Source organism: Limanda limanda, chromosome 21 (assembly GCF_963576545.1).
Source record: "Limanda limanda chromosome 21, fLimLim1.1, whole genome shotgun sequence".
Lineage (NCBI taxonomy): Eukaryota > Metazoa > Chordata > Actinopteri > Pleuronectiformes > Pleuronectidae > Limanda > Limanda limanda.
The window spans coordinates 18,077,551-18,093,112 of NC_083656.1; the positions used below are offsets into that span (position 1 = coordinate 18,077,551).

The window sequence follows — 15,562 nt, forward strand, 5'->3', positions numbered from 1 at the left end:
CTCATGAATTTGATGCTTGTGGTTTTGAATGTAGTTCCATTAGGAACCCAGGAACTATCAATGTGTAGCAGAGAAACATGATGTGGTCTTAGAAATAAGGCTTGTTTTAATGTAAGGGGATTGCTGGACCTTGTCTGAGTGTGTGCTCTTCTGAGAGCAGTTCTGGTTTGTTAGTTACATTCAAATAATGTCGGCCTCACTTTATGAATTTGAATTAGTAACTTTATTACATCTGTTCAATGTAATATAAATATATATATAGATAACTCTGCTAGATCTGCAGAAGCAAGGCCACTCCAGCTAAGGTCCACTTGGAGGGGGGCTCTTTGGTCTTCAGGTTGAAGGTCCACACGTACGTAGGTCCCCTCTGACGGGTTTTGTAGACAGGGCACTGGTAGATGTTCCTGCTCTCCTGTTTGTCCACCAGGATGGCTCTGATGAACATGACTGGCATGGCTGGGGTGAGCTCTTTCAGGCGGGCATCCACAATCAAGCCGGTCTGAAAAAGACAGAAAGTCCAGATGAAGAGGGAAAGGAGGGAGACAAACACATTTCACAGAGCATAGGGAAGTTATGAATTAGTTTAAGCTTCACTGAAAACTTCATCCACACAATTTCCTTGCCATGGAAACTACAATGACTAATGCTCCTTTGTAGGAGAAAAGACTTGATGTTCGACTTATCGCAGCTGGCACAAGCAGAGCTAGACTTTCACTTCGCTGCACACGATGTGGTGGTACCCTTGAAAATTGGAGAAAGTCTAATACACACTCTCTAAACACAGTGAAAAAAGAGTGGTCCGTCTCATTAATTAATCCTTCTACACTAAGTGCCTGACAAACAGAGGTTCCTCCATGCATGCACAGTGACTTTCAGGAATGAATGTAAATCCTGATGACTTTGGAAAAGCTCGGAGGACAGAGCCCTAATTGCATCTGCAATTACTATAAAACTTTAAAGACTTATATAGTTAAATATCAATCTCTGTGTGTGGTAATACAAAAAAAAATGGGTATATTCAAGCAGACCATGTGGTCTCTTTGAGATTCACTGTACGTTTAGTTCAATGTCACAATATATACACTGCTGCTACTGCGTCAGATGTCTATTTATATTTTTATAACTCACTACATATTGAGACAGCAAAACTGTATCACATAGTCATCACTAAGTGGTGGCCATCCCGTAAACACACAAGCTTTCTCTGTGCATTTCTGTCTGTTTGAAATGGGCTGTTTGCTTGTAGTGCTCCGGAGCTCCTTCAGAATTATTCCTTGTGATTAGTGAGTCCTCCTCAAACAGGCCTTAAATATACTGTCACTTTTTATTGTTTGTTTATTCAGTCTATGGTGCAGAGTGAAGTTAGGAAACGTCATCCTGCCTGATTTATCTGCAATGAAGATTTTATGGTCAATGTTTTTCATGAAATGAAATAGAATTTGCTTAAATAACGATCACGTGGTTGTCTCTTATAAGTTCTGATTAACTGAACTGCTGTAATTTTATTTAAACATTCCATGTCGGGTATTTCAGAGGTCTGTTAAACAATCGCAATAATCTTATAAACCCAAGTTCGCCACTTTTCAAAGTAAAAGCTCTGGAATTCAGCTCACCATAAAGCCATACGACAATGAAACAAATGTTTAGCTATTACTTTAAAGAGAAATTGCTATTCTGTGAATGTTGTTGCCATGACAGAGATTCGTACCCATCCAAGTCTTATCTGTGTCTCAGTCTGATATGGTGGAATAACATTTTTCAAAATGATCTGGTTGTGATTGACATGCTGTTTGACCCAGTTGCTGCTGTAGTTTATCACAGGACGCAGAAGAAGACATGTTGAATTCTGTCCACAGACTCACTGTAACCCCCCCCCTCCCTGACTCCTACAGTTTATTAAATGTTTGTTATATTGAATGTATATCAAGTCAAATCACACTGACCTCTGCGCTGCACTTTCCTGGGCCATTAACAAAACACATGCCAAGTGTGAAATCCATTAGAAGAATGATGGAAGGTGCACGAGACATGTGTTCCACATACAGACAGATGTTTGTGGAACTAGTAGGTAGGTATCCATTCCACACACAAGGTGTTTATCTTATACAGTATCTAGCTGTCTTTGTTGTCTTTAACCATTCTGAATGGGGTCATTAATACAGATAAGCAGGCTTATCATACATATTTGACTTTTACTTCTGTACAGAGCCGTGTCCAGATGGAGTGCTGCTTATTCTAACTATTCACACTTGGCTACTCCACGCCAGTGGTACAGAACTGGCCTTGGGGCTAAGAGAAGGAAGATAGGAGGAGGAGGAGGAGGAGGAGGAGGGGTTGTGAGGAGAAGCTGCCAGGCCCGTCTGTCCGCTTGTCTATTTGCCTGAGTCTCCAACTTTAAAGAAGAAATAAGGTGTTCAAGTGCTTCTCGGCACATTTGCTAATTAAGAAGTCTACAGGGATGCTCCTTGAAAGCTGGGTGCATATACAGTAGCGGTATGTATGTAGATAGATAGAGCCCTGGGATTCTGAGTAATGCACTGCGCTCTGAGAGCTGACCGTAAGCAGGATGCAAAGGAGAAAATTAAACCACAAAGGGGATGTGGCAGCCCCTTAGGGGAGGAATATTCAAGCTACTTTGCTTGATTCAGTTTCAGGACTCATTTTGAGGTTAGCTCACCTATGTTCGTCGACCATTCATCATCAAAAGAAATGTGTACAGGAAGATTTCCCTTCAAGGTGCTTGTGAATAAAAGAGTGCAGCTTTTGATTTTGTTTTCACAACTCTCCCCTGGAGGCTGGATGTCAGAACAAACAGGTAACTCTACGACAATCAGGAATGGATGAATGTACCTGTGTGTCCCAGCGTGCGCCCTCCATGAACAGCCCGTGTACATACGCCCCTTCACGAGGCGCAGAGGTGAAGTCTTCACGATTCTTCTTGGTGACGTCAGACTGCAGACACATCCGATCCAGAGGCCACTCATTCCTGTCATGGAGATTTGGGAGTGTCACACAAAGTGGTTTCCATCACAACCTACAAGTATGATGCCACTGTGAAAACCAACCCTACCTTCGAGCCGTAGCCTGCATGATGGCTGTGAGGAAGGACTGGGGGTTGAAGAAGCCAGCTAGCCACACCACAGCAGGTAAGGCAAAGTCATTGGACCAGTGTTCAAGCTCCTTGATCCTGACTAACAGGTCATTGAACCACAGGGCCAAGCTGGACATTGAGGGATATGCCCGCTTGGTCCAGTTGTCAGGCACCGTGTCCAGGTAGATGGCATTCTGAAGATTCTCCATTTCAATGGTCATGGTCAACTCTCCCTAAAGGGTGGGGGTCACAGACAAAGAAACTATTTAAATCCAGCTCATGGCAGGATTAACCTGCAAGGGGAATTCTAGTGGAGCAAGCCGACCTAGTCTGCTAACTAAGAAGAGCTCACATTGTTTATTCAAGAGACGTTTCTTGTGCCATTGACTCTTGTCTCAAAACAAAGTGCAAAACCTCTTGTGAGACGATTTACACTCCAACAGTCTATATATTGGATGATTTGAACAATCAACACAATCTTTCGTTCACAAATTTTCAAATTAAAAGCTCTGAAATTGGGGAATTGAAAGTACACATTCCAAGAGTGAAGCCAATAAGATGAACGTTTCTTGATATATGCATTCCTCAATACCTACCTTCTTTAGTAGGTAGATCATCATCATCATCATCATCATCATCATCATCATCATCATCACCCCCCTCCTCTGCTATCATCACAGTCCTCTCACCTTCATTCCTAGGTTGAGCTCATGGAGGGAGCATCTGATCTCCTGCGTAAGAAAGTTCATGCGCTCACACTCCTGCAGCGCCACCACCTGGTAGGGAGTCCTCTCTTCGGCTTTCTCCAGCAGCTCGGTCATGTTGAAATCCTCCGGGAGTCTCTCCATGATCTCCTCCAACACCGTACGCACCTGACAATATGAGATGGAATGAACAAGTGTGTCGATGAGAGAACTGATAATAAAAACATATTGTTTGATTAATCTGTTTCAACTAAAGAAATAATAAAGAAACAATACAAGAGGATACTGCTGGAAATAAAAGACCATTGAAAATATTGGGGTTATCTGTGCCAGACAAACTCAGTGATGTCAAAGCTGACAGCCTGAGAAACTGTTACAGTTTGAAATAGACAGCCCCATAAATATTCATGAAGATATATTTTGCAACAGCAGCTCTTTTTTCCCCCGACAACAGTCTAATCCCTCCAGCAAATCAATGCTCACATCATATTTTTGTGGGTAAGTGATGAAAGCTAAAGTCTATGTCAACATTTTCACAAGGCAACCAGCATTAGTGATCAATCAACGGATTAGGTGCCGAACAAAGGATATGAGGTCATCATATCTATGGATTTTTCAGTTCAAATATCTGATGTGGGTTTGGCAGCAGCCAAGTGCTCTGAATAGGGAGTGGGCCTCATTGGTAATCTCTGCGTGGCTGTCATCTGTTCGGACAGGAGTATCCAGGCTACTGAGCCAGAAAGGTCACACGTCATAATACACCAGGGAATGGGCACACATATACAGAATACACAAAAGATGCACTGGTAAAAATATTCCATAATAGACTATAAGGCCTTTTGATAAAGTGCGGCCACCAGTTAGACAAGCCTCCGTGAATATACTTTTTTTCAAAATATTCTGTCTGACTGTCTGTAGGTGTTGTGCAGCCTTTGTTAAAATGCGTCTGGCTGATAATCACAGTCATTTTGAACAAATACATACGATAAAAAAGCTCTGATAAAACTATGTTTGAATGTTTCTATATTTTGAGAAGAGATGTAAAAGAGGTCACTGAATCTGTTGACCTGATTTCCTCAGGCAGATTGTTCCGTTGCTTCAGGGCTCTGCCACTTCTAGTTTTCAGCCATGCACAGGTAAAAGTCCCCTGTCTGAGGAGCTTAAGCTACGTATTGGATGGTATGGGACTCAGAGGTCGTACTCGTAAATACATAGTATTGAGAAGTGTCTTAAAAGTCAAATGCAAGATCTGAAAATCCATTTAAAACTTTGTAGCATTTCCACCACATGCAGGCTGTTATGTTACATATAAAGTCTCAGCAAAATCTAACTGATAGGAAATAAAGGTTCCAAGAAATGATATTGCTTGAAAAAAGTGCAGATGAAATTTAAAAAGCTGCTGCAGATTTTGATGTCAAGAAAATATTACTATGTCGATTTGAAAGAGGACGTCAAAGTTACATGGTAACAGATGGTGTGATAGATGGTTTCCAAAGATAAAAAATGTTCCTGGGTTTGTTATTCATAGTGTGAGAAAACACATATCAACAATCTTATACTCATCTTGGGTCCCAATTTCTGGACTGAATTAAAAGAATAAAACCAAGTTGGCAAAAATAATATAATTTGAAATAAAAGTTAGTGTGGTAAGAGACCTCAAAAGAGGCATTTTAAGTGTAAGTGCGCTTAGTACACACTAAGGTTTTGATCTGAACAACAAATGTATGCCTGTGGCAGGTTCAGAACAGCTGCAAGTGTTGAACGACCATCTGGGTTTTTCAGACGTCCCAGGACAAACCAGGGCTGAGCTTAAAGCAGTGTGGAAATGTAACTTTATCACCTATAATTGACACAGTTTTTGCAATGATCAAATTTGCAATTATTGGGATAATATTATTTTAAAAAGTCATACTTCAGAACCACCTCATCATCCAAAAGATTAAAGTCAAATAAGTTCTTATTAAGCAAAGATAAATCCGCCTGATGATAAATCATTTTGCTAATATGCATAATGGACATTTAACAGAGCTAGCAGTCAAACAGGCTAGACCCTTATTTATGGTAATAAAATAGTCACCCTCGCTCTATTGAGTTTTGCAGGGCTATAATCTCTCTGACAGAATATTTGTCTGAGCTTTAACACTGAACTAAACTTTGTTTCAGGCGGCACTGAACCAGAAAATGCACCAGAAAATGCCATCCCTGTAAAAATCCCCCTGGGTGCTGTCAGACGCCCCAAACAGTTGGTCCCAATTTATTCTCAATTCCGTGTGCAGCAGCTAAAGCAAATGTCACCTGTTGTCATCACACGTTGAAGATTTGGCCTTTTTTCCGCACAGCTCAGTGAAACAGTCGTGCTGGTGAAAGGCCTAGGCTTACATATCTGCTCAGGAAGGCTCCTGTGTTTGAGGGCTTGACTTTTCAAAGTAAGAATATCATGTCAGAATCATAAACTCAGTTCAGATGCCACCATTATACCTCCTAAAGCCGCAATGGCCTGCAAGTGGGTTTGTCATAACAAATTTATGCTGCACAAAAAGCATTGTTTAAGCCCACAGAAGCTGGTTTTATATTCCAGTGGGGTTCCAAAGTCTCCAAAGACACCAAAGATCTCTAACTGAATTTTAGAGTAAGTCGTATTCATCTCCTTTAAGCAGCAGCACAATAATCTGCAAATACTCCATTAGATGTTAAAGTCCTGCTCATTATCAAATTGGACCATTTTTAGATTGTTAGATTATTAGATTGTTAATACTGATGCATCACATGATCAATGGTTTTGAGACGATCAGTGAAAGAGGAAAGAAGCAAACTTTTTTTGATAAAAGCATAGATTCCGGGATTGGAATTTTTTCTTATCTTAGCCTTTTAAGAAATATTGTATTTTTTTATTTTTGGACTGTATAAATCATCCTGTTTACCTTCTCCTCACGCGTCATCCCGCCGCCCTCACCAGCCCCTCCGTCTCTGGGCTGCATCTCCAGCACAGTGCGGAAAAGCTTCTCTGAACTTTGAGTAAGGAAGCCGATCTCAGCGTTGGGATGGAGGCCATACAGGTAGGGCGACTCAGCAGGTAGGGTGTCATCAATGTACTGGAACAGAAGAAACCACGACAGAATTATTGTAGCATCAGAAACCAACATTTATTCAAGGGGTTCACAAAAGATTTTGCACAAACTAAAGTCTTAAAAGGCAGCATTATTATTATTATTTTTTTACCTTTTTTGACCTGAACAGGATAACGTTTGAACTCAAATTCCCTAGCATATTATTCTAAATGAACAGAATGAAGATTGTAAACTCCCATTGCGTTGTGACTAAAAAGTACCAGTGCTTTTCACTTCTCAGGTGTTTAGTTTTTTTCTAAAATACCGCTGACAAAGGCCGATAATGGAACCATATAAATGATGAGAGATTTCTGGGTGGAATTCAAACACTCGGGATCAATTGACACGCTGCTAATGACCAGAACCAGGGGAGGGAAATGTGGCATTTTTCATCTGCTGGTCCATAATGAATATCAATCCTTTTAAGTTAGAGCGGATGAAAGTGGAAGCTGGGTTCAGACAGGCTGTTTTTTGTGCAGCACTTAAACAAAATTATAAAAAGAAAGCCTCTTCTAATCATAATGTCCTTATGAAAGTTTTGATGGAAACACTTTGTTGTCAGATGTTTGATCTCCCCTGTACTTGCCAGCTAACTTTTGCTGACTACCTGTATATTGTTTAAAGAGCAGTCAAACTGCTGAGTCATCGGGTTCTTCTTCATGTCTATGCCACCTCTCTGCTCCATGTACTGGAAGTTTGCTCCAGATAGTTGAGGGAGGCGATGACCTGACACACGCTCTGGGACCTACAGGCCTTTACAGCTCCTGTTCTCTGGCCAGATCTTCAACCGCTCAACCCCATAATTCATGTGGTTTACCATCTAGTCTTGCTCGACACAAACTGTCATCATACTTTTACAGTGGCAGTAAAGATCTCTTGATCTTTAAACTCAACAATGCATTTTAGTTAAATTCTCTGTACACAATTGTCTTGTGGGCGTTAATATAATTTGTGTTATGACACATGTAGATCCACTTATTTTGACTCCACGCCTCTCAGCATTCCTTGTTAGATGACTTCATAATCTGTTTTGTAACTTTCAGGTTTGCCAGCGAGAGTTACTGGCAAACTCTTTCCACCCTAGGAGCATCTCCACCTCTGAGAAATATTTGTGTGACTCAAACTAGAATCTGTTACGACCCAGGGACCCATATGGGAGTTTTATTGCGATTGACTTAGTAATGAATTGTAGAACTCAACACTGTATATTGGGAACAGTGATGGAGGAAGAAATATCTTTTAATTATAGTGATTCAATTATAGCAGCATTAAACCGACATTTATTTTGCCACATAGAAGTTCCTTGGGGACCCCTACTGGTCCAGAGACAACAGCTCCAGAGGTGGAATCTTAGTATTTTTTATGTCTTCATTGCCCTAATATCCGGAAATGACTTAATTTAATGTTTCAGGTAGTCTAATGGCCTCATATGGTCTAACTGTGATGCCTCACCTGGTGGTAGTTGTTATAGTCCATGTTCCCAGGCAATGGGAAGCCGGGCGCGAGGCACAGCTCTCCCTCCATCATCTCAGGCTTGATATACTCTCCCAGGTAGGTGTGACACAGACGGCGGTCCCAGTCGTCTGTGATGTGACCTCCATACATGATCTCACCGAACAGGTAGCGCAGGTCATCAAACGGTACCTGGGAATTAGAGACAGAGGGGATGTTGCTTTTCTAGATGATGGCCTGTGGTGTTTAGCTGGGGTCACATGTGTTTAGATTTTCGATTAAGATTACAAGCGGTGGCCTTCGTAATCCTTTGCACAGGAATACAAATAAAACAGAAACACACGTACCTTAGGATTGGCCTCCAAGTAGTTATAGAGGACGTTGATAGAAATGGTAAGGTCGCCAACGTTAAAAGGATATGATCTGTTCCAGCCTTGAGGACCAAACTTCCTCCTCTCTGCTACGACCGCATGGAAGTAGCACACAGCAAATAAAATACTCTTGAACTCGAACTCCTGTGCGCACATTTCCAGCGTGTCCTGTAAAACAACAGAATGACACATTTTAACAAGGTTGGACTAATCAACTCCTGAACTGTGCAGTTACATTAACAGAGACAAGTTGGTGTGTTACAGGTAAAAAGTTGGGAAGACTAAATTCTCTTTATTCCAGGATGTGTCATGGTGAGAGCCACGGTGAAGTCCTTTCACTCTCACAGCTGCAGTGGCCTGGGGAGTTGACTCCTGTGATGCACATGTACGCACACACTACTACAGTGCAGGCTGACTACAACAGACACACACACCCTATTGGAGGTTTAGTTCATATCAACATCAGCCCATCTGGACTCCATCTTACAGGCTTCCGAGAATGGAAATAGGCAGTGTAGCTGTACGAGTCTCCCAATGAAAAGGTCAAGAGGAAAGAAACTGTCATTTCTCTGGCTTAGCGCTGGCTTTGGCCATGCGGGTGGGCTATTACAGAGAGTTAGCCTTACATTGATTAGCTTTCACTGGGTACACATGACTGTAATACTCCCTCCATACTTGCCTCAGCAGACCTCCCTTAGGCCCTGCATACAGCAAGGCTCACAAGCAGAAAGTACTTATCAGGCAGATAGACATCGGCAAACTAAGAATCGTGGAAATGGACTGGGAGGGAGCCGAGCACTCAGGTAATTGTGCAGAGGAAGATGCATTGGCAGAGAAGCACTTGGGTAATGGTAATGCTCTGATAGAGATGAGGAAGTGATAAGGTAAAGAAAGGCAAGGAGAGTCCACTGCAGCGCTCTGGTCCATTCTGAATAGGATGCCTGTATAGGACAGACCAGCAGCATGACACTCTTTGACCACTCACTGATAACATCCATCGATCCGTCTTCATGTTAAACCTCCATGTTCCCACAGATTGTAACCACACAATCTTTTGACGTTAGCGTGTGCTACATTCATATCTGTCCTCCATGGGTCAGCAGCAACTCCAAGGTGAGAAAGGTGACTGCAACCATCTGCTACATGCTGCATTTCTACAAATTGGCAACTTTGAGATCTGTTTGGTTTTTACCAATCCCCTTGTAACACCTTTCAGATTGCAAATCGTAATTTGATTGACTGTTAATGTAAAATATTGTTAGCTTTAATCAATTTCTATGCTGTTAGGCAGTTCATGCTTTAATCAGGTATCTTATTTTATGACCTCATGTTGTATTTCGTATAAAAAATGTTACAGAGTAACTGAGAAGTAAAGTAAAATAAAAGTAACTGAGTAAAAATTACAATGTTTTCCAGTTAAATTATGTGGAATTGGTTAAATGAGAAATATTCAAGTGTGTTACCTCAAACTGTACGTACAATATTTAGTTATTTTCCACCACTGTTGAGGTTATTATTCTCAGATTGCCTCCTGGACTTTTACCTGGTTGAAGTTGTCCAGAGCCTTGTGCAGGTTGGCATGCATGCCTGTAGGTGGTTCATTGGTGATCTTGATGGAGTTCTCCAGGATGCCCTGTGGGATGATGTGGCCCTCGGGGGTGGAGGAGGGTTCAGCACTAACAAACACCCTGAAGTCCTCGTGGCTTCCCTCTGCGTGCTGTTCCAGAATTTTCTCTAAAGAACCGAGCCAGCTAGCCACCAAGTGGATGTTCTACAGGTAGAGGAACAGGAAGCAGCGTCAGCAGGGACAGAGATGAGGAAGAAGATGATGACAGGTTATTCGTCGGGGACAAGATCATTTTCCTCTGTGAGGGTTGATTATCTTCACTAAGATAATGTTTTCTGTTGGATATCTGTGAAAATTCTGGGCTTTAATGGATAAACCATAATAGCTTAATTAGATGCTTGATGATGGAATCGCCTGTATAATTTATTTTTGTAATGACAACTAGCAAAAAGGAGCAATTAAAATGTTGCATATTATCCTGTCTCCACTGTGACTTTAATGTGGCACCAAATTAAATGGTACATAGCACTTGAAAAACCCATTTCTAGGTTGCTGACATTAAGTGACCATTCTCCAGCGTATCTTCAGCTGACTTTCTGCATATTCATCTCTCAGTGCAGCGAGGACAGCGGACCTGACTTGTACTATTACACAAGCATGGATGAGCTCAATTTTCCAACTCAACTGTCCTTACACTTACAGGATATCCTGTGAATGATAAGGAGCCATGCCCCCCCACGTCTCACCATGCAGCGCTGCCCATTCCCTAAATCTAATTACATCACTAACAACTACATTATCATTAATTCATAAGCCACTTTGCGTTCTCATTTCCCTTGGCTCTCCATATTTAATCTACTTTATGATGGAGAGGAACGTCGCATTTTTGGGAGAGTCATTGAATAAAATAGAGGAGAGAAGTTTAACATTCTGTGAGAGAGAGGTCCAGGATGAGCTGGAAGCTGAGAAGGGGATAAGTTAAGTTTCCCCCCTGATGCCTAAGAGAATAATGAATGGTTTACAAATTAAAAGTCTAAATTCAAGTGCTTTTTCATCAAGCCACAGTAGAGCCCTTCCTCTTGGCATGTAAATACTTTGGCAATAAAGGGAGCCAACAGAAGAAGTGAGAGACTGCCTCAGAACTTGTCACTGTAATGAAACCATTCATCCTCTGGCTGCAGGGGGAGAAAAGGGAGAAGAACAAACAGAGTGAGAGAGACAGACCAACAGACTGACAGACAAACAAACAAGACAGAGGAGCAGCCACTACTTTATGGCTTTTTAATTAACTTTCAGGTGAAACGTTTTTTTGTTCCCTCAACGTCTTCTTGATAAGAGCCTTCCAGCCCCTGTGATGAAGGCGCTGATACTACATCAAAGAGTCACCTATTTACATAATAATATAAAAGTTGAATCTCAAACCCATTAGAAGCCATCAGTGGCACGGTCTTTGATGCATTGCTATCAAACACAACCTGAGGGAATATACAATGGTACATTCAACTGCCTGTCACACACATGGCTTGTACAATAGCAAATATATAAAAACATTCAGGTGCGCAAGCACATACACACACAAAACATTTCTCTTTCTCGAAGGTGAAAGCACATTTGTCAAGGAGCAGCGCTGAGGACAGCTGCACAGCTGGGCCCCAGCACCGAGGAGGCAGCCGTGCAGTGGAAAAGCCCTCAGACTCCAGACTGACGCCGAAATATGTTGAATGGGGCTGAAGTGCCGAGAGCATAATAGACTGCTGAGTCTAAATCTAAAACTGGTCAGGATAAATATGCTGGATACAAAGAAACACTTAGATTTTGGGGCAATGCTTGTTCTCAAGCCCTGGTGAGAAGAAAGAGGGTTGAGTGTAGGGTCAGGAAACCGCTCCCTGTACAAAACAAAATCTTTACTTGCTGCGGACACACAGACAACTGAATGACAGACTCCAACCCTGGTAGAGGAGGGTTCCACACTCTAGAAATTTTAAAAAGCCATTAAACCACAGCTAATAGACCATCCAGCACGCTTTCTGAAAAAAATAGTTCATGTGTAGACCAGATTGCAATCCTCTATAGCAGTAATCTCTGAAACAGTCTCAGGTATACAATCCATTGACTAAAAGGCGACAAATGACATCAAATGTAACAATCATCACAAAAGATGCACAACTATGGTAGAAAACATTTGAATTTCTGCTGAGTACATGGAAACATAAATAGAGAAGTAAAATACACCTCTCAATGTGCATTTTGATGAGGGATGTGCAATAAGCATCTATTAAATGTTACATACACAGTAAATAATCGAGGATGCTTAAGATTAAAATGATTTAAAACATCCTTTTGATCCTTTTCATCCATAATTAAAAGGGTCCTCTCTACATCAACACTTAAAGTGAATCTTAGAGAGAAATTAATGAATCATTTCAGTTTCAAAAGCCGACCACTGCTAGCTGGCTCTTTCTTACAAAGTAAAGTGAAGAGAAAGCATTTCCCTCAAACTGTCTCTGCTGCTTTCTGTTCTATTCACATTCTTTGCTGCCACTGGCTGCAAATGGGGTGGCATTGGCAGAAAACCTTAGAGGAAGCTGGTGAGCTTAGGCCACTTGATTCCTACTGCCTGGCCAATGTGAGATATTCAACTCCAATCTGTCCTATTGATTGCCTCTCTACCCCCCCCCCCCCCCCCTCCATCCCAATGGGCTGCTTTCAAAGTTTCTGCATCTCTGTCTCACAGGCCCATCTGAGCCTGAGTGGCTGTTCTGCAGCATATTTACCCATCGACGAATGGGAACCTGCCATTGACCTGGCCCTCCACTGATGGAGCCGGGCCCGTAGCAGGACAGTAAAGGTGGACTGTGGGACAATAGGGAGGGGGTTGATAGGTAGGAGTGAGCGAGGGGCATGGGAGGGCGTGAGGATTGATAAAAAGGGTAGATGCAGTGCAGAAAATGATATGGCTACAGTGTGAACGTTGCTGCATGAGGTGGAATGAAAGGTTGGAAAGAGGAACAGAGGAGACAAGACGGAGCCTTCCTATGCAAAGGTAATTAAACATCTGGTTGTCGGTACTATCCTGGGTCTTAAGCAAAGAGTGATGGCATCCCAATCTTCTTCTTTTTTTTTAATTTCTACTAGCTGTGTAAATTCAAAGAAAAGGGTGTCCTGCAGGGCCCAGTCTGCTGTTCATATCTGTCAATACTTCCTATTGAAATTCCACCGAGGTTTCCACTTAAAATGCAAACGCCAGGCTTGCCCTCCAGATATGAGAAGAACAGACACCGTGGCTGTAGATATCGTACTGTATAATGGTGCAGCCCCTTTCAGTAAGGACATTTCTGCAGAAAAAAATTCACTTTTTAATGCAGACAAACCTGGGTAGAAAGCAAACATCCCATTGAGTATGCAATGAAGAACAATGTGATAATACAACCAGACTCATTCACAACACACACAGATAAAGGAAATGCCACCTGAAACCAGTCCTGAAGAGATAATCCTTGACATAAATGAACCCTGCATTCATTTCCCTAACCGTGTTATGGATGCAAGTGGTTTTTTGTGAATAAAACATGTCACTTTTCATTGCATTTTTATGATTTGGCACCTTTTGTGTGAGATAAATTGAGTTTATTACAAAGGACATTCTCAGACAATGTTCAGAGAATCATATTTCAGTATAAAATTATGTATTTTGTTCAAATATTACGAACTATAATTGCATCTTCTCTACATTCTGTGAAAACAAAATAAGGTTGTGGGGGTTCTCTGTCCATTGTGAATTTATGTTGTGACTGTAAGATGTATTTTTTTGTGCTTTTGATCAAATACCACAGTAAAAGAGTTACTTCGTTGTGTATAGTGTGTAGAGCATGAGTGTGGGATTACTGTACCTGTAATATGACCCAATGGCCATGCTCAGCTGCCAAGTTGAGGGCTTGTTCAGCAACGACCTCCTGGCCTTGACCCAGAGAAACATTATGGAAGTTCTTGTTGTCAAAGGTGAAGCCCAGTGTCTTTCCTGAAACAAAACAGACAAGTGTCATTTCAAGCAGAATATCCTCCTGACATGCTGGATAACTATAGAATATCGTACATCGCTTACATGAATGAGGGCCGATATGCATTTGGACATTCATCACATAGGTTTAAATAAAGTTAACAAGCTTCAAACTCCAGTTGCATTGAGAAAACAGTGATATTGATCTTTTCATCTAATTCTCAGAAAGAAATTAAATGAAGCAAATTTCTTCAAATGAAACAGTATGTGTTTAACTTCCCAGCCAGCAGAGGGTCAGTGACTCAGCCTTGTCAACCTTGAGATTTCATTCAAACGGTACAATTACTTGTCTGTTTCATCAAAACTCCAACCTGAGAGCAGGCAGATAGCGGAGGTCTGTCTCGGGGATATTAGTCCCCTGCAGAGCAAACAGAATCACACCATCTATCTAATGAAAATCTAATTGAAGCCTAATACCAATGAGAAACCCAATAGTCACAGCTATAATGGCAAAGCCCCTTTCCCTGGTTCAGGGTGCTGCTACTCCCCATCAACATGCTCTGTCCACATCTGCAGCAATTGACTACTTGAACCTTTCTACTTAAAGAGACTGACTACAGTGCAGATAATCAATGATCACACAGCTTACAGGCAGCTCCATAAGAAGTGTGTCCTCTTATCAAATTGGAGGAGGATGGTAAATTTCAGTTTGGGTTTAAGGCCTGTCTACAGCAGGTGTACGTTTGATTTCACCACCTGCTGCTGCCTGTCTCTGTCAAGATGAGGCCTCTAAGATATTCAAAAACAACTGTGCAACAGCTGTATTTGTTGAAACGACTCTCTAGTATGGATCCATTAGTTTAAGAGAGACTTTCATTCATTCTTCCCTGTGCAGCAAGAATCACAGTGGAAGTCATGAAGGCAGGTAAGCGTGCACTTAACTTCAACAGGCTTTTCAACGTAAATCCTGCCTGTTCCCACCACATAAAGAAACGACAGCTAAACCGGCTATATGTCGGCTCTGATAAAAGTCCAGAACACACTCTGGGGCTGAATTTTACAGCTTATTAAAGACAAAACAAGCGAGAATATTACCATTACCATGTTTCTCCACATCCTTCAAAGGGTCAACTCCAGGAGAGAGGATGAAGAACATGGGCGTAGCTGGACTAGACTCTTCAAAGGAGACGGCGAAGTCCAGGGCTCTGCCAATCACGTACTTGTTTCCCAGTTTCTCCTCGACAAAATCTCTGTGGGGGGGAAGACAACTCAC

At 41.8% G+C, this 15,562-nt stretch overlaps 1 protein-coding gene across 1 annotated transcript in view; it reads right to left on the reverse strand.

Moving 5' to 3' along the window:
• Nucleotides 1–271: 271 nt before the first annotated feature.
• LOC133027569 (dynein axonemal heavy chain 9-like) overlaps nucleotides 272–15,562 on the reverse strand; it is a 98,703-nt gene continuing 83,412 nt past the window's right edge. The window contains exons 69-78 of the mRNA XM_061094611.1: nucleotides 15,391–15,539; nucleotides 14,183–14,310; nucleotides 10,269–10,496; nucleotides 8,702–8,893; nucleotides 8,355–8,546; nucleotides 6,717–6,887; nucleotides 3,781–3,963; nucleotides 3,071–3,324; nucleotides 2,851–2,986; nucleotides 272–499 (exon numbers count right to left, since the gene is read on the reverse strand). Coding sequence (XP_060950594.1) covers nucleotides 272–499; nucleotides 2,851–2,986; nucleotides 3,071–3,324; nucleotides 3,781–3,963; nucleotides 6,717–6,887; nucleotides 8,355–8,546; nucleotides 8,702–8,893; nucleotides 10,269–10,496; nucleotides 14,183–14,310; nucleotides 15,391–15,539 — 1,861 coding nt within the window. The remainder of the gene's footprint in view (nucleotides 500–2,850; nucleotides 2,987–3,070; nucleotides 3,325–3,780; nucleotides 3,964–6,716; nucleotides 6,888–8,354; nucleotides 8,547–8,701; nucleotides 8,894–10,268; nucleotides 10,497–14,182; nucleotides 14,311–15,390; nucleotides 15,540–15,562) is intronic.